The sequence below is a fragment of the Tribolium madens genome, unplaced genomic scaffold (genome assembly GCF_015345945.1).
Source record: "Tribolium madens isolate multiple individuals breed KSU strain unplaced genomic scaffold, Tmad_KSU_1.1 Scaffold_7;HRSCAF=85;Tcas5.2_LG10, whole genome shotgun sequence".
NCBI classification, from domain to species: Eukaryota; Metazoa; Arthropoda; class Insecta; order Coleoptera; family Tenebrionidae; genus Tribolium; species Tribolium madens.
This window is the reverse complement of record NW_025401050.1, coordinates 9,425,632-9,449,101: the sequence shown is the minus strand read 5'-3', so window position 1 is coordinate 9,449,101 and position 23,470 is coordinate 9,425,632. Positions and strand designations below refer to the sequence as shown.

Here is a 23,470-nt window from a genome sequence, read left to right as displayed (position 1 = left end):
CCAAAAAATTAATAGTTTAAGCAAAAAACGTTTGGTTCCATACTTTTTATTCACCTGGTATGTTTATTTACAATTATTTAGTAAAAGTACAAAAATTTTGCCAATAAAAGCCACAAATAACATTAAACAGAGTTACAATTTAGGATACAGCTTCCTTGTATCCGCTTCTAATAGCCTGTAGCAAAAAAACTTCGAAAATTATTTTTCCAGGAGTAAGAAATAAAGGCAAAATTTAAACTCTCATAACTTCGAAATTTTTATCGATAAATTTTTTTGTAATTTATTGTTTGTTAATTAATATTTGCAGAAGTCTAAATTTCTCTTGAAATGTGATTTAATTAAAATCAAACAAAACACCATCAAACACGTTTGTTAATCAAACTATACAATATAATAAAAAAAGTACAATTGTTTCTATTAGCTAAACAAGATTTAATTATTTTTTTTTAAATAGATAATCACATTTCTTTAATCTATTTATTATAAGTAATTTGTAGAGTTAGAGAAATAAAAAATGTCATTAATTTAGTTTAATATACGACTAACTTTAATACCAGGTGTAGTTTATTATTTTCTTAAAAAGTGTATATTTTTGAATACGAGCAAGTTTTAGTTCTCTTTGTTGTGACTGATTTAGTACAAAAAAGTGTATTTTTTCAACACTTGAAAACACCTCAATTTATTATCATTCCACTGAATTGAAGAGCCAAAAATATTTTCGAACACATAAGTCAGTCAAAAACTGGTAGAAAATATTTTCGTTGAAAAGTAAGTTTTCCTTTAAAAAAAAAAACAAGCATCACAGTTTTTGTCTATTTCCAGTTGTGACACATAAACCCAACTCTGTAATTTCATATTCATTAGTGACTAGATTTAAGAGAACAGTGCGAACGCAGCGAGTGGTGAAATTCATTATTTTACTTACCGAAGCAAGGACTCCACCGACAATGGCAGCATTGCGTTTGTGTTTATTCGCCGTTTTGTATCTGGTATACAATTTCCTACCGACCCAAACGGGAATACCTACAAAAAAAAATTTTTCAAAACATCCAAAAAATAGAATTGTTTGGACTTACCAATAATCATAGCAGGAACGGTAATACCCGCAACCAATGCTATACCAACGGGAGCACCCACCAGGGTACCCAACTGCCATAAAATTTTCTTCTTCCGCGACCAGGGTTTCTTACCCCAGAAGGTACACCCAGAGGGACTATAACCCAAAAATCAATTAATTAAAAAAATTCATTAATGAAATTTTTTTACCTGAGATAATGCAGATCGCTAATTTCTTTCATACACAGCCAACAGAATTCAGCACCGCAAACGGCACACATCATATGATTGCACGAACCATCGTCCATTTTGACGATCAAAACTTGACACCGGGGACAGGGTTTGATGTCGTCTCCTAGTCCAATAATAGTATATTATGATACGAGTTTTATAAGAAGCATTTTGTCGTGTTTAGGACACCACGAGCGCAGTGAGGAGTGTCATAAAGCAGTAACTGCGACAAAATGCCTTATAAACGAGATATCATACAGTATTTTTTCTACTTTGCACTTTTTTAAACAAAAAATAAAAATTTTGGAATGTAGGGAATTTTGTGGCTATGAAATAAATTCGATGGAAAAACGGTTAGGTCGCCAACATTATAAGACTAAATTTCCCTCTTTTTAGTATAATTTGTATAGCACTATTTTTGTTCATTACGAAACCCAAAACAGTTTCGTAATGGACGCAAAGTAGAAAAAAATTATAAAAATAAAATTCTTACGATGTTGTGAATCCTGACTATATGTAATAGAAGATGACCGAATATTCGGTGATCTTTGCGCACGCGCCGCATCACAGGTCTGATTGGGGTGCCATTCGGCCTTACAATGATAACAAAAATACGAATCGCAACCAGGTCTTAGACACTTCAATTTCGGACAACTCGCACATTCACTAGCTATCACAGCAAAACTGTAAAAATTACTATTAGAAAAGCAAAACTATACGAAATATTGGGGGATTTACCCGCAATCGGGGGCCGGACACCATCTTGCGTCCGGTTCGATCGCTAAAACTCGCCTAACCATAAAATCTTCGTACTTTTCAAATAGTGTAACATCATCGATGATACCACGTATTTCTGTAAAAAAAATATCAAGTGTGACAACAAGTACAGTGACTACAAAAAAGAACGTACCATTCGGATGTATCAATTCGGTACATTCCGGGCAAGATATACACACACGAGATTCAGTAATTTCAACTTTCAGATACTGCTGGAGACAGGGTATACAAGCACGATGTCCACATCCTGCCAATTCCCAAAATTCTTCAGCGGTTAATTCGGCGAAACATAACGGACACTCCATAGATACGGTAACTTCACCACTCTATAAAAGAAAGAAAAAATGAAAAAAAAAATACAAACGCAAGAAAAACTCGCTAGAAATATGCGTTCTAATTAATTCTATTAATAAACAACATGCAAACAGCGTGATAACGACAATTAAAAACAATTATCAGCGAAAATAATTATCTTGGACTGGTTCTAGGGTATTTCCAAATTTGTGGTACTAGAAGCGTAATTTATACTTGTAAAACAAGATTGAATGTAAAATAAGAATGAGAAAATTGAAGCACAAATGCTATTAAAAAAAAAACACTAAAATAGAGAAAAATCAGTAATTTTTTTTATTTTGTACTCAATGTTAAAGAGTGCGTTTATCAACTAATTTTAGTAGATAAAGTAGTCTTTTATCGTGTAGTGAAATAAAGTAATTTTTATCTACTGTTTATATTCAAGAAATTCAAAATAAAACGAAATATTATACACGACGATAAAGATTGTTTATCTTCTTGTATAATAAATAACTATAAAACAGTGATAATTAAAATGACATTTACAATAGAAAAAAATTCTTATATCGTATGAAAAATATTTAGTTTACTGAAAAAGTTTTCTTCGAAAAATCTGGTTAAACTCTGAATTAAAACACTGAATATTTATTCAAAAAGTGTTGACTAACCTAAAAACTTAAAAAAAATAATTATTATTTAGTTTATCGTCTCGTAATAGCCTTTTGTACATCTTATCATGTAATGTATAGTTATTAAAATTAAACAATAGGTTATAAAACTTGCAAAAAAATGTATAATAAATATTTTTATCACTATACAGGGTGCGCCAGAACTCGCGCCCCAGAGAAAAATGCCATATAAAGTAACATACTAGGAACATGGAAAAAAAAATTATCTATAAAAATTTCGAAGTTATGAGAGTTTAAATTATGCACTTTGACTCTATTTATTTCTGTTGGGAAAGTTTTTTTTGCTATAAGAGGAAACAAGGAAGCTATATCCTAAACTGTAACTCTGCTTCATGTTATTTGTGGCATTTATTGGCAAAATATTTGTACCTTTACTAAATAATTGTGAAAAAACATATACAAGATCATTAGTATCATTAAATAGACAAAAAAATGTCAAATGTCAACATTTTTTGACAGATAGATTTTTTTTTAAATTTTTCATGTTTCTGCTATCTTATCTTACTTGAAAGTTTTCTCTCTCATTTCATAAATGTCATGGTTTTTAAATTTATTGTTACTCTTTGCTAAGGTGTAACTTTTTAACAAATGAAGATAGAAAAAAATATATTTAAGCTTTCTTTTAAGAATAACATTTTCTATCGATGATTGACAATTGGCGGTTTACTTTTGAGACAGCCTGTATTAATCAGATGTAACATTATATTAGCAATTAGAAAGAATAAAAAACACAAAAATTATAGTCATCATTAGTAATTACTCGTATTTTCTTGTTAAAAAATGCTACAACTGAGTTTGTTATCAGCCCTCTGTAATCAGTAAATTTTAATTTGTGTCATTGTCGCTATTTATTTATTTTTCATTCAATTTTAAAATATATATTTTGTGTGAATTGTCGGCATTTTTTTAAACCAACCTATTAGGTTAATTAATGTTAATTTATTGTTATAATTCAGCAAGTTTCGTGACCAATGTCAACATTTTATTCAGGTTGATGACTCGTTTCAAACAACATAAATCGAAAACCTTGTGAGTATTTGAAGAAAGTGACTTTTTCCTTCGATGTTCTCATTACCTTTGTGCTTGTTGTGAATACTGATGTTCTACTCGTTGCCTGATGAATTTCAACATGATGAGAGGCACCACGATCGATATCCTTTGACGAACCACCTAATTTACTATCAGTTGTGTCTTTTCCTGAAACAAAGACAAAGATCAACACTTGGAAAAATACAGTTATTTTTACACAAATTGAAGATAAACATATTATTTTTGTAAATATTTTATAGGAAATTGTACTCCAATTCGGGTAGTTTTCCAGTTCATTCAACTTGAGGTTTGTTCATTCATAACAATAAACACAATGAGCTTTTATTGAAACGGTAATATTCAACCAAAAAAATATTCAGTTTTTTTGTAAAATGCATTATAACTCTTAACACATAAGTGATTTTTTTAAAGTGTTTTTGCAGCCTCCCATGGAAAAATTAATTCAGGAAATTATTGAGGTTTAGAGTTTGCTTAATTTATTCACTAATTTTGTATGTTTAAATTAAAAAAAAAAAACTTGCATTGACAATTTTACAAAAAAAAACACCTTCATATTACAAATACCATTTTATTATTTTAATCTGTCACTGACAACAATCGAACAAAGTACAAGTAATTGATAATTTTAATTTAATCATTCATTGATAAAAAAATAACACAAACATAATTATTTGAAAATTCCATTCAATTTTAGAACAGTGATCAACGATAGACGTCGATACCAAATTCCAAATTTAAATCATTGTACATACAGGGTGCGCCAGAACTCGCGACCCAGAGAAAACTTTCAAGTAAGATAAGATACCAAATGTGTAAAAAAATTCTGTCACAAATTTTTGACATTTGACACTTTTTATGTCTATTTAATGATACTGGTGAATGCTTTTTTTACAATTATTTAGTAAAGGTACGAAAATTTTGCCAATAAAAGACACAAAATAACGTTAAATTTAGAATACAGCTTCCTTGTTTCCTTTTCTAATAGCTTGTAGCAAAAAAACTTGGAAAATTATTTTACCAACAGCAATAAATAGTCATAGTGGTAAATTTAAACTCTCATAACTTCGAAATTTTTATAGATAATTTTTTTTTTGCCATGTTCCTGGTATCTTACCTTATATGGCATTTTTCTCTAGGGCGCGAGTTCTAGCGCACCCTGTATAAAATTAAAAAGTACCAAAAGTTCAAGGGTAACTCTAAAATCTGTTAATTTTACTATATAATAAAAAATTGTCTATTTAAAAATATAGATTTATTAGATTAAGCGTCAAAGATATCTATGACATCAAATATGACATTTGACACCTCACCGACGTATTAAAAATTGTGGTCCGCTCAGAACACACTCATATCACCGCCAACTATGACACCAAATTTAAATAAACACCCGTTATTTGAGTAAATCCTGCAAGTTTTTTTTATAAAAAACAAAAATAAATTAGGGATTGCTAAAAATTCAGTGTTACTAAATAAGTTTAGCAACATATGAATTCAATTTTACTAACACATTTTCAAATTCACAGACTACTGTGATTAGAAATTTTATTGAACGTTGAGACAAATCATTTGAATCACCCTGTATTTTCAACATCACAAAAATAAAACAACATTCATTACATTAAATTGTGATGAAATCAGGAAATTTAATTTTAAAACTTACACAAAAAAGTGAAGCACCTGTATGTAAGAACTTAAAATGAAATAGCTTCGTAAAGCTTATTAAGCTTCAGAAAATGAATTACATTTAAAAAAAGCTGCATTTGACATAACAAAATTAATTTTGCTTAAACACAATTTTCTTTTTTTGTCTTAGAAATCATAAATCGACTCGATTGTTTAAAAATTGAATATTCTAAAACTGTAATTCTCAATTCCCTTACCATTGTGATTCCGGTGCGATTTTGAAGAACCTGAGGAATTCTGGCTTCGTCTCCTGTTCAAAATCGGACTAGAATAAATCAGATGTCGTAGTGACCAACGACTTGCGAAACGTTTTTTCCGTTGGCCAGCCACACAAGAAGCAACATCGCTATCTAAAGAGCTACGCATCTTGTTTTTTTTTTTAAATCAAAATTTACTTATCCTTTCGACATTTTCGACGACTCCTGAAACCAAGAAAAAAAAATCATTATGTATAGTGGCATCGTTTGTGATAACAATTACAAAGATAATTTTAGAATCAGTATCCAAGAAATTAAACAGCCTTGTGGTATTTTTACTTTCGATGAAATATCTGATGTGGTAGTTTAAATTCCAACAGGAAAACGTCGAAATTTTGAACATTGTGAGTCAATTTTCGAAACGAAATAAATTTCCAGTGACGTTTCATACGACTTTCTCTCTTTGAGAGGGAAAGGACTAATTGGGTTATGTAAGCGCAACCTTGTTTTGTCTTCGGATGAATCATTGTAACCAATAAGTAGGATTCTGTAATTGTGTCAAATTTAAATTATTTTGTAATCGCAAAATGACGCTTGTTTATTACCACTAATAAAAAACAAAAAAAAAAAAAAAGAAAATGTCCCTTTCACAACCTGACATTGTAATTTTTTAATTAATTGAAACAGTGTTTGTTTATGTAATTAATTACACACTCCCATTGTTCACAAATCAAGTCAAGTTTACTGTCATCAATTCACGTCAAAAATTTAGCGTAATTCACACTTTATTTTTAGAAATAATAATTTGCAAATATTTATAGTAGCTGAAGGGATATGTCAATAAATTGGAAATTTTTCCAATGTCATTTCCATCAATTTAGAAATCCATTTATCAAACCGTTTCTGATAAATTTGTCTAATTAATAAATATAAATTACGAGTAATTGATTTTTTATTAAATTTAATTTCGAAATATTGCTTCACACAAATTCCCCAATATTTTTGGTCTTGAATTAAGAAATAATAGCGTATGTTTGTAAAATAAGTCTGAATCAAAATACCAATTTTACAAATTCATTTTTTTCAAATTACAGAGGTGAGACTTCCTTGACCAATATTTACATTCCTTGTTCATGAAACAAATCTTCTCTTGGTGCAATCGAAATTGTTTTAATATTTAATCATCCAACGAAATAAATTTTAAAATTTTGTTGCTCAATAGATCGTATTGGAAATATCAATAGCACGATTTCAATCCATTAACATCACTAATCGTGAATTAATTTTATTATAAAAACAACATAGCACACTTTACACAACAACAAAAACAAATTAGCACAATAAAAATTGACAAAACGATGTTAAATTGCGTTCAAATGGTTTTTGTTGACTTGTGAAGTTGTATAAATATTGCAAAGTAATTGAAAGTACTCGTAAACAAAGCCGTAATGGAAATTTTATTGAGTCGATGAATTTATAAACCAACTCAATGTCGTATTATCATAATCACTGATTTATTCAAAAATTGCAAAAATTGATAAAAAATCCGGAGGAAATTACAAAAAAAAAGAGAATTTTAGTGATTATTTCAAATCACAATGCAAAATTTTACGCTTATCTAAAATAAAACAATAAACATTTACGTTATCGGGGTTATCAGTCGAGAAAGTGACCATCAAAACCTTGACATTCACACCGGACGAGAAAAATAATTTTCACGCCCCGTCAAATCAAATAGATAACGAAAATCGATTACGTACTTTGTGCATCGCAAAACCAGTGTAATTACACTAGAATTACGACAGAAATTGAAAGCGTATTATTTCAATTACACCACTTTCACCGGTAAGAAAAAAAAATCGAAAATTTTCTATTGGAATACGGAAATTTTACGACAAGGAAACTGTAGCAACAAAATTACAAATAGTCAAGGTTTTCTTATAAACTATTCCATAATTTACATGTTAGAGGCGTTATCGTAAAAATGCGATGTCCTTAAAAATAAAATAACTGAAAGTCGAATAACAAACAACTTTTAATAGCAATGTTGGCCTTTATTATTTAATATTATACGATGATGCACAAAATGCGGATTGATTTAATTGATTTTTGCTAGTTATGATCCTTGACATTAATAACGTATGATAAAATGGCAGTTTTTCAATCTTCATTTCCTCGACAACTATAAAATGTTAAAAATAAACAATATCATCTCCAACTGCGTCTAGTTTATTGCCTTGACTAATCATTTATGAGATTATATGAACAAAACATTTTAATTACAAGCGATTAAACTACACACTAGAAAAAAACATTTGCATGCCAAGATTAATTAAACGGACTTTGTTCTATTCTAATTTTATAATTTAAGTGCGGATGAAGATATTTTCTGCTACATAAACAATAATAAACCTGTTAAGTTAAAAAGTTAAAAAAAAAACTCGTTAGGCGAATGTTATTTGTACAAAATTCCAGATGTGAAACTTGCATACATTGTATTGAATATAATAATTCAAGAGTTATAAAAATACAAATATTTTCCTCCTTGCATTACACCTATTTAAAACTCGACTTTGTTTGTTACACATTCACAAACATCGCTCCATTTAGAACACTCATATCACCTTGTTTACACGGTGTCTCAAATAAAACACGCTTTTAACATTTGTTTTGTAATTAGTTCCGAGTGCGATCACCTGTCTTCAAACTTGTCAAACATTTTTAGTGTTAAAAGTAACACCTTTAATGTCAAGAAACAAAACACAATATTTTACTGAACAATAAGTTTTTACTTTCATTGCTTTTATAATTTTTCACCTAGATTAGGAAGGTTTGAATCACGTTGCAGATTTCTTTTAAAATAAGTTTAAAAAAATAAAAATAAATACATACAGGGTGTTTCAAAACTCGCGCCCAGAGAAAAATGCCAAATAAGATGATACTCCAAAAACATGTAAAAAATATTTAAAAAATTCTACCTATAAGTATTTCGAAATTATGAGAGTATAAATTAAGAGTATATATACAGAGTGGTTATAAATAATTTTCATCTAGCCAGCTTTGCGATTTTTTTGCATGTAACTTTATTTGTGCCGCTCTACTTTTTTGAAAGCTCTAGTTCTGTCATTAGTGTCACTTATTAATTAATAATAAATTGTTGTTAATTACATTTTTATTGTTTCAACTAATTTCCAATAATAATTGATAATAATGTATACTTTGGCAGAAAACAAGTTTATAATTGAAGTCTATTTTCGAAGTGGACGCTTAGTAAACGGCGATTTTTTAATTTTGAGTTACAACAAGTAGGTACCCCTATTTTCGTAAAGCGGCATTTTTTATTTTATATAGAAAATTCACAGCTGGCTTGATGAAAATCATTTATAACCACTCTGTACTTTGACACTATTTATTTCTTTTGGAAATATAATTTCACATGTTTAACATTATTTGTGACTTTTATTGGTAAAGTTAACAATAAATACACACGATAAAAGTCAAATGTCAAACTTTAAAAAAAAAATTAACATTGTTTTTTTAATAAATTCTGTACAAATAACAGCATAAGTAGCAAAATAAGCACGAGAACAAAATAATCAAAGAACTAATATAATACAAACTAAAACGCTACAACCACTACATGTGAAAATAAATAGTAGTAGTAAATAGTAGTTTTTGCGTTGCAATAGAAAAATGTAATATTTTAAATGTAATTGTAAATAAAATAACATATAAACATTGGTGAACATTTCATTAGACCCTGGAACTTCAACTAGGATAACATGAACTAATGGAATATTTTGTCAGATCGGTTGTAATATACTATTTAAATGAAAGTAAAAGATTAAGTTTAAAAATACTGACGAAAAGTGACACAAAATAAAATAATAAAAAAATGTAATATAGATTCTCTCTAATTTAGTAAATATTAATCACGAAAAATTAGCTGAAACGCTTTGTATAATTTTACCTTGAAAATGACGCACTTTTTTAATCTTAACAAATTTGTGTGATGAAATATGACATCACCGGTATAATGTCGCAAATAAATATGAATATTTACAATAATTGATAAGATAAGGAATTTTCAAAAATGTAACAATTTTTGTGCATAAACAACGTAAACAAGTTCAAACATTTGTATACACCTGTTAATTGTTAAAAAGAAATTAAATTTTCAGCTCATTAGAACAAAGTGTTATCACTATGACTCCATGTGCAATTCTAATTTTGCTGCCATTTCACAACGTAAAGAGAAACAAAGAAAGTTTTTAATTAGCCTAATTTGAAAAACAAAAATTACAAACTTCACAAATCACTAACCTGATAAATAAAAAAAAACTTGGTGGTAAAAACTAAGCACAAAAACCACTTGTCAGGTGTAACAACTTGACAAAAATCACCTTCAAATTGTTTGCGGAAACAAAGCCAACTCAATGAATTTGCGCACGCACAAATTTTTTAACGAATCAAAATCGCAAAAATCGATTACAACACTTGACATTAATGTTCATATTGCACATACAGGTGGCACCAAAGACGACAAGTACCGTAACAAGCGGTCGCCGATAAATGACTGTGTTGGAGGAGGAGAAAAGCCTCCGGTGACGTCGTCATCGTCGTCGTCGTCGTAACCACAACGAGAAATCACGATTTCGATTAGAATTTATAATAAAAAAGTTTGTTGTCGGTTTGAGAGTTTGGTTGTTATTGCAGTACTCGACTTCAATTAAAAAGGTGTTTGTGGCATTGTCTCTGCGGTCATGGGAATTGTGAATTTACAATTGCAATTTCCATAAACTAGTTTCGTTCGGAAAATTGCGACCTTGTGGAAAAAATATAAACAAAACTTCAAATGCGACATGTTCTATAAATATCTACTTTAGGATAATTCCGATATAAAGACGGAGGATTTTTCTGTAACAAAATCGTTTCGAGTTAATCTAATCTAAAACGACACGTGGGCTCATGAGTTCATATAAATTGCATTATTATGAGACAAGCCATAAATGGGTCGTTTTGAGAAAATTAATCATTTGTTTTGACATTAATTATCTACGGATTCTGTTCTCAAACTTATCATTTTCCCAAAAAGATTTTTTACACAAAAAAAAACTGGAATATTGAATTTTCATAGAGCAATATTTTCTCTCCTAACAGAATACAAAGTTGAAAAAACTGCTGTAGGTATACTGTTTGACTTATTGTCGTACTCGCTTCGCTCGTTCAAAAAGCATAGAAAACTATACAGGGTGTTCCGTTTTTATTGTTATAAATTTAAACAGGTGATAGAATATTTAATTTTAAGACAAAAGTTTCCTATGAATATACAAAAATATTATGTAAGCGAGCTATACCTCCTGAAAGAGATGCGTTTTTTAATGGAGTTTTCCAACTATTGCAGATTAGATAAAATTACAAAAGTTGGTATAACTTTTTAACACCTGAACAGCCAAAATAATTAGGGTGCTTTTTAGCCTTTGAGTTCTTCAAAAAAAAAAATATATTTTTTTAAATGCCAATCCACTATAAAGTACTATAAAAATGTGATGATTTAAGAAGAATAAAATTTTTCGAAATTTCCTTTTGTTTTTGGGTTCTACAAAAAAAATATTTTTTTTTAAATGGCAACCCACTATAAAATCATTTTTCTCATAAAAGCTATACTCTAAGGATTACAACTATCTGCTTAATATTTAATTTTTCCAAAAATTTTTTTCACATAAATTGCAATTTTGACAAAAAAAAATCGCATAACTCAAAAACAAAACATAATTTCATTTTGAAAATATAATCACATTTTTTATTTACTTTAATTTATATTAGTTATTATTTTCTGGAGGCAAAAATAAAACCGCTTGGTTTCATACTTTATATTCACCCTGTATAACATTTTTCGATACATGTTTATAGGAAACTTTTATCTTAAAATTAAATATATTATCATCTCCTTAAATTTGTAACAATAAAAACGAAACACCCTGTATATGTATAACCGAGTGTTTTAATGACCATACAAATAATAGTTACATATTTGTATTACAAGGGAGAAAAATGTATCTTTCTCTCCAGGTAGAAGTTACTACAGTAACCACCCAGGAAGGAAAAAAACACTTTCCTCCAGTGTAATCCATATAATTTTTCCTACGATCTAAAAAACAAAACTAACAATTTCTCTTGATATCCCAGTTTGGCCTAGTAGCATGTTTATCCGTTTCTATGAGGGAGGTAAAATTTTTACCTCCCTGAAAGGTTACAAATAATTTTAATGTAATTTTGACAGATGAGGGAGGTAAATTGCCACTTTCCTTTCCGAAAGTAGAGGGAAAAAACCTACTTTCCGTTAGGGTCGTAAGAAAAATAATATAAATTGATACATACTTGTTATTTCAGTGAAAGAAAAACAAATTATATTATTATTTCATAGATACAAATACATACACTTGTTTCTAACAAACATCGTTGATTTGTGCTCTGGAAATTGCTGATTCATGAGTTGTTGAAACGAGCAAAATGTGAATAAATAATAAAAAAAATAATTGTAGGTTGCAAAATATGGAAGTAGATTTACGAGATTGTGTTTTTAATGTTATCTTACTCTAACTAAACAAAACCCTACATTAATTTCTGTTACATACAAGCTGCGCCAGAACTCGAGTCCCGGAGAAAAATTTCAAGTAGGATATAAGACACCAGGAACATGGAAAAAATTCTATCTGTCAAAAAAAATTACCATTTGACATTTTTTTATGTTTATTTAATAATACTGATGTTCTTGTATATTTTTTTTACAATTATTTAGTAAAAGTACAAAAATTTTGCCTATAAAAGCCATAAATAACATTAAACAGAGTTACAATTTAGGATACAACTTATTTGTTTCCTCTTCTAATGGCCTGTAGCAAAAAAACTAGGAAAATTGTTTTTCCAACAGAAATAAATAGAGTCAAAGTAGGAAATTTAAACTCTTATAACTTCGAAATTTTTATAAATCAATTTTTTTAAACATTTTTTCCATGTTCCTGGTATCTTACCTTATATGAAATTTTTGTCTGAGGCGCGAGTTCTGGCGCACCCTGTATGTGCAATAATACAAACTTAAAATAAATTGCAAATTCATAATTTTTATTACTACATTCATGACGATATTAAAGTAAATGCCAAAACAAGTTTTATCTTATTTACACCTATTTCAACAAAGTAATTATACGCATAATATCACTAAGCACTTTGTACCCACCTACATGTTTTTATCATTTCCTTACGAAAAACGCCGTAGGCAGTTTTTAATTTAAAAATAACATACTAAGAAAATACACAATGTTTTATATAAATAAACAAAAGTTTCTTGATAATACTTTGTTTAAACATTTTTTCGTGAAAAATCTTACATTCCGTTACAGTTCAAAGAAACATTGTAAATTTTAAAATTATAAAAACGTAATCATAAGATGCAGAACATCACATCTGAAGTACAAAGAGAGAAATTGAGAAAAAATTTGTATTCTCATTAATAACTTACACTCCAATTTAACTTTTATTACAAACAAGCGAATCGGAAATGCCTAATTTGTAAGCAACAATCTTTGTGTGATAAATGAAAGTGACTAATAAAAAATGCTAAAATTAAATTATTTTGAATAATAAAAAAAGTTAAATCTCAATTAATCCAAAAATCATCGAATCGTTAAAAAAAACAAACGAGTTTAAGCACCAGAACAGATTTATAAAGCCTTGATTCGGCAAGATGTCAATGACCAAGAGGTCTAATTTAAATAACGATTATTTTCTGGACGTTGTTTCGTAATTATAACATTCTGCAAGCTGTCACGGGCCGAAAATAGCACAACAAACTTTTATTTTTCCAATGATTGAATACTACTTCTGGAAATTCCACCTCATAAAAATTAAACAGAATTAAACAAATTCAATTACTTTCGCCACATCTGTTCTCTTTTGTTGAATCAACCATATTTTCAACCCACTTAATTGCAATTAAAAAAAATCCGAAAATTTAGAACAACGCCGATCGAATTCCGTCACCACTGTGTAAACTATTTGGAAATCCGGATTTCGTGTTATCGGTTTTAGTAATACCTATCTTCGAGGTCGTTCAAATAATTACAAGAATGACGTAAAATACAAATAATATGGTAAATATGCATAAAACTCGACATCGAAAGTAACACATATACAAGATTATTCCTCGTTGGTAGTTTCATCCAATTAGCGTTTAATTAAGGTACCTACTGAACAAAAAAAAAAAAAAAAAAACAGTACATGAATAAAATAAATAATGTAAGAACGTAGAGGCGTTAATAACATTCCAATTAATGGTGTCACTTTCTAACTAACATTTGCTAACTTTGTGAACTTAATTATTAAACCATTAATTGCTTCTATTAAATTTAATGAGCGCGCACGGTTATTGTTAAAATAGTGGACTTGATGATGTTGGTACGTGCTCGAAAACGGATTGTGTAACAAACTTTACAGGGTGCACCAAAAGAATAAATTTTTAGTAAAATCATTTGATAATTTATTTCTAACATTAACAATAAAAAACTACTGTAAATTATTAGAAAGAATAACAAATAAAACTAAAATGCCTAACACCCTCAGACTAATTAAATATTTCCCAGCCCGGTTGTAATATACTATTAATTTCTAACATTATTATACACTTTGGAACAAAAAACACCATTAAAAATGTAAATATGTAATAACATTTTATAACTACTGAAAGAACAAGTAAATTGGAGTCGATTCGCACTTATTTACTTCACTCTAAGTTCTATTTTTTTATTTCTTTTAATAAATTTCGGACTGAGAGCTGTATAGAAGGTTTCAAAATGATTGCCATCTGGGTAGGCGGTGGGAATGTTAATCAGAAAAAAAAAACATTTCAGTTGAATTCTGTCAGAAAAAATAACAACCTATTTAAGAAATATGCATATTTTTTTATACAGTATGATGAAGAAAAGGCGCCCGTGTTAACCCACACGTTATAAGTGATCTTTTAATAAAGACGAATTCGAAGACCAAAATTGGATTTGTGCTCTTATCAGTAAGATATAGACTTTCCTTTTTAGAAAAGAGAAATCTAAATAATTAACAGTTTTAAAATAATTTCATTGTTAAAGTCTAGATTTTGATACAGTTGACGGTGTTCTTAAAAAAAATGTGTAAAAAGTCTATTGAAATAAACTTTATTGAAGATGTTAGGATACCATTTCTTGGCTCCAAAGAAAATTTATCAATGTTGCAACATTGCAAATATCCTAGGATACAGAAAATGTCCAAGTAATATTCAATTATTGGAAACGGTAGCAACAAAAAAATCAATTTTCAATGTTGTTTGTTCTGTGAAATTTGAACGAATAAAGTCAAAAAGATACGAAATGAGTGAAATAGTTTTTTAGTAAAAGAAAATTGTGCAATATTGCCGCTTTGTGCTGTTAGACAAATTGTTTAAATTTTAAAAAGAAACTATTTAGACTATTTTTGGAATGATGGTCACAATGTTTCAATAAAAAAGGACGCGCCTGTTTCAATCGTGGACGCCTTTTTTTCATCACCCTGTATAGTGGATCACGAGTTGAGGACAAATAAAGGACTTTTCCTTAAATAGCCGACAATTGACAAAAATGCTTAAAATAAAGCCAAACCACTTGACAATATCACAAATTGCTTTATTTCAAACTAAAATTTAAAAAAAAAACAAAAAAAAAGACAAAAAGATTATCAAAATCGGTTGACGCGGATAGGGCCTAGGCCTGACAAAATATATAAAAAAACTTATTATTTTTTTAATTAGATGTTTTCTAAAACGCAATGTTCTTATGTTCAAAAATAAAAATACTGTAACTATTGCATTGAAAAAAAAAATTATTAAAAAAAAGAACTCGTAAAACTGTGAAATTTAGGGCCTATGCGCGACCGATTTTGATATGTTTTTTCTTTTTTTTTTGTATACAAGGTGCGCCAGAACTTGCGCCCCAGAGAAAATTTTCAAGTAAGGTAAGATACCAAAAACATGAAAAAAATTTTGACATTTATTTTTTGACATTTGACATTTTTTTATGTTTATTTAATGATACTGATGATCTTGTATATGTTTTCTTATAATTATTTAGTAAAGGTACAAAAATTTTGCCAATTAAAGCCACAAATAACCTACAATTTAGCATACAGCTTGGAAAATGATTTTACTAACAGAAATAAATAAGCCTCATAACTTCGAAATTTTTATAAATAACATTTTTTCCATGTTCTTTGTATCTTATTTTTCTCTGTGGCGCAAGTTCTGGCGCACCCTGTATAAACAAATGATGCAGAACGTGAAACAGAGAGAAAAATACACGTGAATTTCTTAAAAACGACAAATGTAACAAATAGGTGAAATGGCTGCAAATGTACAAAAATAAACAACCTACAACTGTCAAAGTACCAATGTTGCCACCTTAAATTTAAATTTCCATGACCTACCGAGATGTCAATCATTTTGAAACGCTACAAGTTTCGATTTTTTGACAGATGTCAAACCCCGTTTTCGTATTTTTCCAAACAAAATTGAATACATCGAATATTGTTCCACCTTTATAATCTTCAAAACAAAGACGCGATTCCAAGTCCTCGTTTCAAAACCGTTCATGAACCATTTGCATATTTTTCAATAAATCCATTTAAAAACGCAACTCGTGTCGTAATCTTTTATCCAGTGGTGGTGTTATTTAAGCCAACAACCATGATCTGATTTTATGCATGTTTCCAAATAACGTAAACAGCACTATGATGACAGAAAATAACAATCCCAATTACGCGACCTCGGTTAATAACTGTTGGTAAATTTCTACACAACACGAAAGTTACTTCCGTGTAAAAACCACAACAAAAGAAAACGAACGAAACGAGTGTCGCATTTTTCATATTAAAAGTCAGTGAAAGTGATCTTAGAATGCAAAACTTGCAACGTTATGAAAGTCCACTCTTTGATTGATTCATACAGAATTCAGCTTTTGTTTAGCAACTCATTTTTGTCATGACTTGACTCACCAAAATTATTGTCAAAAGTGGCAGAACCAATCAAAGAGGGAAGTTTAACCCGAACTGACCTTAAGATAATTGCATCACTGTGTATTTTCAAATCATGACCTCGCATTTATTAAAATAAAATCGATAGGCAAAATGACAATTTAATTGACTAAAAAACGTTAATTACTGTACTGTTACAATAATTAAATACTGGAATTACTGTGTATACTCACGTTAGGGTAGTCCCAGCGGGACAGCTGTTTAATTTCAGGACCCAAAACAAAGGCATTGACTTGTTAGCAGTTTCTAAACATCACAATTAGTAAAAAGCACGCACGAAATTACCCGAAAATGCGAAATAAACCAAGAAAAACACAATAATAAGCTTTGCACTAATTTGACGTTACTAAAACCACCACTCTGCAGCCATTACGTCACATAACTGCCAACATCCAAACACAAAAGAACCGTGGTTTTAGAACAACAAAAATAATAACCAATTTAAAGTTAACGGCGCAATTTTTAATCAACCTAATCGATGTTTTGTAAACATCTAACCACTTTATTTGATTAGAATGATTAGTGTTGATTGCCGCAACTTTGACTACTGTCTTGTATTGTTGGTTGTCTAACTTAAAACACTTTTCGTGACCACTTCAAAAGAGCTTGGAGATGAGGATGAGGAAAATAACGTGTTCGATATATGGTTTATTAATATTTCACATGTTTTTCGAACAGAAAACATAAAAAATGTGAAAAAAGATTTATAAATTAAAAATACTTTTCTAAACTCACACGGATAGGACAAATTGGCAAATCACAATATGTTTTTAATACATATGCAAAAAAAGCATTGCACTTTGCCACCGATGCGCATCACAGATAACTCTTTACTGTACAGTACAACTACCCAACTATTAAAAGCCGAAAAAAAAACAAGTGGAGTTGCTTTAGGTAAGCAAGCACACATATAAGTCACATGACATAACATCGTCTATTACATAGAAAATGAAAAGCTATCACCTTATATAACAAAAATACATAAAGATGTTCAAGAAAATATGTACAAGTTGTATGCTAGATGAGTATACATTTATACAAATATTTATAATTACACAGTAGATTTGCTAAGGTACTCTGAAAGAGAGTACATCTCCCTGAGCTCAACGATAACGATTATCTTACAATACTTATTTACTGTGAGTATCATTTTTGTATAAAATAATTTCTAGTATACAAGTTTTATTATTTATTCAACAAGATCACACATTCAAAGCTAGTTACTCGACGAATACAAAAGAATTGCACACTCTCATTACAATTAGTTTACCGCAAACTGAATTTCCATACGCCTATGTTGTAAAATTATCTAAAAAAGCATTGGTAACCTAATTCTTTATTTAAATTCTCTATAATAAATATCTAAACTAAAAACATGAATACAGGGTGACCCAGGAGTGCGTGCATCCTCAACAACTTGTTTTCTATCGAAGTTATCGACATGATTTTTTTTTCAAAGGATAGATACAACAATGAGGCACATTATGAAAATATTTCTATTCATATATACAACTAAGTTCTGTTTTTCTAAATGAAAACCCCAATTTTTTATTACATTTCTGGATTCGCCACTAAATTGTCAATATAACGCACCTTGGTTTCTTAAACTTACTTGCAATAGTTTACATCATACATCGACCCACAAAAAAATTCATAATTTCAAAATTACTCAAGATAATTTAACCAACTTTTTTCCTGTTGATTCCTTAAGCTTTAGCGCGTCTTCTGAGATAAAAACAAACTCGGAGTCGATGTTCCATCGCGTACTACGATTTTTTTAAAATGACAAAATACAAATGGCAATAACTCGACTTTTTCAAATACAACACTCTATTTTGCATCATTGCATGGCATTTTTTATGAGCTCTTTGTCGATATAGGATTCATGGAGTCTACTTTGTAAAATTTATGAGATTTTTGCAAAATAAGTAATGATGGTTTTTTTCTGAAAAAAAAAATCGAATAGGCCGTTTTCGTTTGACACATCTATGCAATTCTGAAAAAAATGTGTTTCAATAAAATGAAATTGTAATAGAAACAGGAGTACATCACAATAAAAGAAATAATTTTAGTAATCTTTACAAAATAGGAAAGAATGATTCATTCTGAGGTACATTTTGCTTGCTAATAAAGGATTTCTGTGAGCTTCACCAATACAGTAAACCATATTCATTAATTCTTCACGAGTAAAATTCATTATTGACAATTAGATGTGTACAATTATTAAGTGTAAAATTTTACGACAGTAGTCTACTCGATTCCTGTTTTTTAGAATTTTTATTTTGCAAAAATCGACAAAAAGCTCATAAAAAATGCCATGTAATGGTGCAATAAAATAGAGTGTTGTATTTAAAAAAATCGAGTTATTGCCATTTGTATTTTGTCATTTTGAAAAAATCGTAGGCAATGGAATCGACTGAAAATTTGAAGTTGAAGTTATGAATTTTTTTGTGGGTCCTATGCATGATGCAATTTTGACACATAAATTGGCATAAGTCAAAAACTATTGCAGGAAGCCTAAAAAACCAAGATGCGTTATTTTCACAATTTAGTGGCGGATCCAAATATCTAATAAAAAAATGTGGTTTTCATTAAAAAAAACGGAACTTAGTTGAGTATCTTATTTGGGACGCCCTGTATATGAATAGAAACATTTTTATAATGAGTCTCATTGCTGGATCTATCGTTAAAAAAAAATCATGTCGATGACTTGGATAGAAAAAAAGTTATAGAGCGTGCCTGAACCCCTGGACCACCCTGTATATTCAAATAAAAAACCGTTTAAGTCATAATGCTAGAAAGCACCAAAATATTACACCGAAAAAAATCAAACAGGTAATTTTCAATCACAAACAATAGAATATCACGGAAAAGACGTCTAGGTGTCCCGCTTCGTAGGTCACCTGACCGAAATCAAGACTCTTTCAACGTTTAATAGTTCTCTCACTTTGTCCGTATATTTGACCAAAGCGATCTTCGAAGCGCGAGTGTTTATCTTTTCGCCGATATTGAGGAATTGGCAACAATGCGCCTGTTCCAAAAAGTCCGACATTTTCAGTTCTCGCAAAACACTCTTGTAATTCACATGCGACGCACTCGAACCGGAAGGACAAATCTGTCTTAACAAAGCGTCGCGAGATTTGATTTTCAATAAACTCGACAAGTCCTGGAGCAAAATCCACCGGTCGTTGGCCGACTCGCCCCGAAGTGTGTACAAATTGGGTAAAACACCGTCCGAAACCTCGAACTCGAGATCGTCCTCGTCGGAGAGGATGTCGGGGGCGGGGACGTCGTCCAACACGTCGAAGCCGGTCTCTTTCGGGTCTAAAATAAAAATTGATTACAATTTTTAAAATCCAAATGAAAAAAGTACCGAAACAAGAAGCAGGTCCTGCGAAGTCCCACGGCGACCCCGGTTTGCCTTCGATGTCGTTGATGTGACTTTGCAGTAATTTGGTCGTCGTGTCGTCAGAGGCGAGACCTAGAGGAGTCATCCCTGAATAAGTCGCCAATTTGGGGTCGGCTCCGTAGGAGAGTAATAATCGCACGATTTCGACGGATCCGTTTTCGACGGCTTCGTGCAAAGGCCTGGAAAAAATTTAGTCAAAGTTTTGAACGAGAGAAAAAATTATGTATACGCACCTGATGCCACCTCGTGCCGATTCGCTCACGTTCGCTCCATATAACAGTAACATTTTGGCGATGTTTAGGTGGCCCTTTGTGCTAGCTTCGTGCAAGGGCGTGTAGCCCGCGTTGTCTTTCGGCGAAGGCGAACATTCCATTTTTTCGAGGCAGTAGGCTGTAATGTCCTAAAAGGATAAAAAAAACAATTATTTTAAGGTCCAGACCCCCTGAAAGCTGGCGGATACCTATTACATGTAAATTTATTTCATTATTTTTAGCCGCAAATTTAGACTTGAAGAGTCTCTTGATGTTTGTAGTGTTTCTTTAAAGGTAAATGGAGACCAGGGGAATATTCCCGCTTTAAATAAGTTAATAGATATTTTTTTATTGAATAAAATGTGAAAATTTTAATTATTAAGATTTTTTGATAACGGTATACCGTATTGAATTAAAAAAAAAACATTTTATAGGTAATTTAAAAATAGAGTGCCCTGATATAATGCGAATTTAATAATTGTTCTTGATTCTTTGATATAAAGCAAAAATTAAATTGAAAGTTGGCAACCAATAATACACAATCATTTCATAAGCTCCGGTACCTGCTGTAAGATATACGACCGCACCCCAGGGTGTAACCCACAGCATGATCGTTTTATTGCGTTTGTTCAAAGCAAAAATTAATTAACATAATTTTTGAACGAAATAGGTTTTCACTATTTTAAACTAGATTTTATGTAAAACAACAAATTAATTAAACTAATGTTTATTTGCGAGGAGAAAAATTAATTCCACGTGTGCCTTTACCACGAGTGGTGCAATTCTTTAAGTAGAAGCGAAATTAAAATTTAATTCAGAATTAGGTAAACTAATTCGAATTAAGTTGCCATTTATTTATTTAGTTTAAAATTTAATTGCGATTAACACGTTCTGTAAGCCGGCCCTAAGTTTTCTATTAGTTTTGCAATTGTCGTTGAAAACGAATCAAAATTATTTATTTAATTAAATCAGGAAAAAAACCGACGAAATTATTTCAAATATTTTAGTTCTGCTTTTATTTTTTGATAATTGTAATACTTTTAAATTAAATAAAAACGTTTAGTTTTATAAAAACACAATTTAACAAAAACCAGTTCTTAAAGAAAATTATGCATTAANATTAAATTAACTAACATAATTTTTGTACGAAATAGGCTGTCTCTATTTTAAACTTGATTTTATGTAAAATAAATAATTTATAAAATAATTTTTTATATTGAAACATTTAAAAAAATATTAAATAAATAATGATTTGTTTTTTCGTCAATGTCATCATTAATGATAATTGAAGCGTTATTTTCACTTTGTTCGACTGTACTTCTTTACGAACTACGATATTTTAGGCTACTTTACGAACAAATTCAGAATATATTTATGTTTACTTAATTTGCATTAAGTTACATAAATAATTTTTTTTATTTTTTATTTCTTATAATAATAAAAAATTAAAAAAATAGGTTCAAAACATGTTCCAAAAAATACAGGAAACTTAAGAAATTATTGTTACTTTTAGTTTTAATCTCAATCAGTATGTATTTTGATACGAATAACAAACAAATCAACACAATTTTTTCGAATTATATTTTTATATTCAGAGAAAAAGTAATTTTCGACTATACAGGATGTCTCAGAAATAAACCGCCATAAGTCAAACAATGATAGAAAAAGTTATTCTTGGAAAAAGTTTTTTTTTCTATTTTCATTCGTTTACAGCTTTGAAAGAGTAACAATAAATTTTGTACAAGTTGTTCGTGATAAGTTAAAAACAATAACATTTATAAAACTACTTAGTTGAACGACATTTTGAGGTATTTTTGTAGTTGTTTTTACCGAGGTTTTTACTTAATTCTTATTTTTTTCCAATTAGTTTCTTATCTCATAAATGAATCGTTTTCGCATTCATGTTTATGTTTGTCACATTTACAGTATCAATAAAATGAACTTGAAATTAAGCAATTGTTTCAAAAATATCATCGATTTTAATTTATCAAGACCAATTTGTACTCTTTACTAAATAAAAATTAAAAAAAAATGTTTGAACTTTTTTTCTCAAAATGATATTTTTTCTATCACTGGCAGTTTGCTCTCGAAACACTCTGTATTATACAGTGTGATCGACAAAAAAATAAATTAGAGTAGGCGGTCATTAAAGTTCTTCAGATGGCAATCCTGATTTTTGATATCAAATGTCAGCGGAAACTTTTTTCTTTTTTGTAAAATAATGTTCACTTTAGAGCAGAAAATTTTTATTGTTGCAAAAATGCTGACGAAAACAGTGAATGGTCATTTTCAGTTTGTGTGGGAAATAATCAGCCAACGTGTTGCCAACTGTAGAATATAAATCGTCGCCTACTCTAATTTATTTATTGTAAGGGGTATTTTTTTTTAAATTCGCATCAAAGCTATCCATGAAAGTTCGATTGTGAACAAACGATGGTATTGAAAGTTATTAATATGACATTTATTAAAAATTGTGGTCCGTTCACAACACTCTCATACCACCGCCAACTATGACACCAAATTTAAATAAACACCCGTTATAAATAAATATTTAATTTTTTATTTCTTATAAAACAAAATTATAAAAGTGAGTTCAGAAGAGAAATCAAAAACATGTTTCAGAAAAATTCAGAAAAATTAAGAAACACAATTTCTTCGAATTACAGTTTTATATTCAGAGGAAAAGTAATTTTTGACTATACAGTGTGTCTCATTCTGAGTTCTGAATTCTGAGAAAAA

The 23,470-nt window shown here is 29.7% G+C and overlaps 2 protein-coding genes across 3 annotated transcripts in view; both read right to left on the bottom strand.

Moving 5' to 3' along the window:
• The window catches only part of LOC123010269 (E3 ubiquitin-protein ligase RNF19A-like), a 32,830-nt gene extending 15,371 nt beyond the window's left edge, over window positions 1–17,459 (bottom strand). Inside the window, exons 1-9 of one of the 2 annotated variants that reach the window (XM_044407013.1) lie at window positions 17,245–17,459; window positions 5,978–6,202; window positions 4,123–4,244; window positions 2,198–2,390; window positions 2,026–2,140; window positions 1,781–1,971; window positions 1,267–1,411; window positions 1,077–1,213; window positions 926–1,023 (exon numbers count right to left, since the gene is read on the bottom strand). In XM_044407013.1, the coding sequence (XP_044262948.1) occupies window positions 926–1,023; window positions 1,077–1,213; window positions 1,267–1,411; window positions 1,781–1,971; window positions 2,026–2,140; window positions 2,198–2,390; window positions 4,123–4,244; window positions 5,978–6,146 (1,170 nt within the window). In that variant the 5' untranslated portion in view covers window positions 6,147–6,202; window positions 17,245–17,459. Of the gene's footprint in view, window positions 1–925; window positions 1,024–1,076; window positions 1,214–1,266; window positions 1,412–1,780; window positions 1,972–2,025; window positions 2,141–2,197; window positions 2,391–4,122; window positions 4,245–5,977; window positions 6,203–10,300; window positions 10,556–17,244 lie in introns of those variants that run through there. The other variant, XM_044407014.1, reaches the window with a different exon arrangement.
• Window positions 17,460–17,706: 247 nt separating this feature from the next.
• LOC123010291 overlaps window positions 17,707–23,470 on the bottom strand; it is a 112,982-nt gene continuing 107,218 nt past the window's right edge. Inside the window, exons 5-7 of the mRNA XM_044407058.1 lie at window positions 20,714–20,880; window positions 20,445–20,659; window positions 17,707–20,395 (exon numbers count right to left, since the gene is read on the bottom strand). Coding sequence (XP_044262993.1) covers window positions 19,971–20,395; window positions 20,445–20,659; window positions 20,714–20,880 — 807 coding nt within the window. The 3' untranslated portion in view covers window positions 17,707–19,970. The remainder of the gene's footprint in view (window positions 20,396–20,444; window positions 20,660–20,713; window positions 20,881–23,470) is intronic.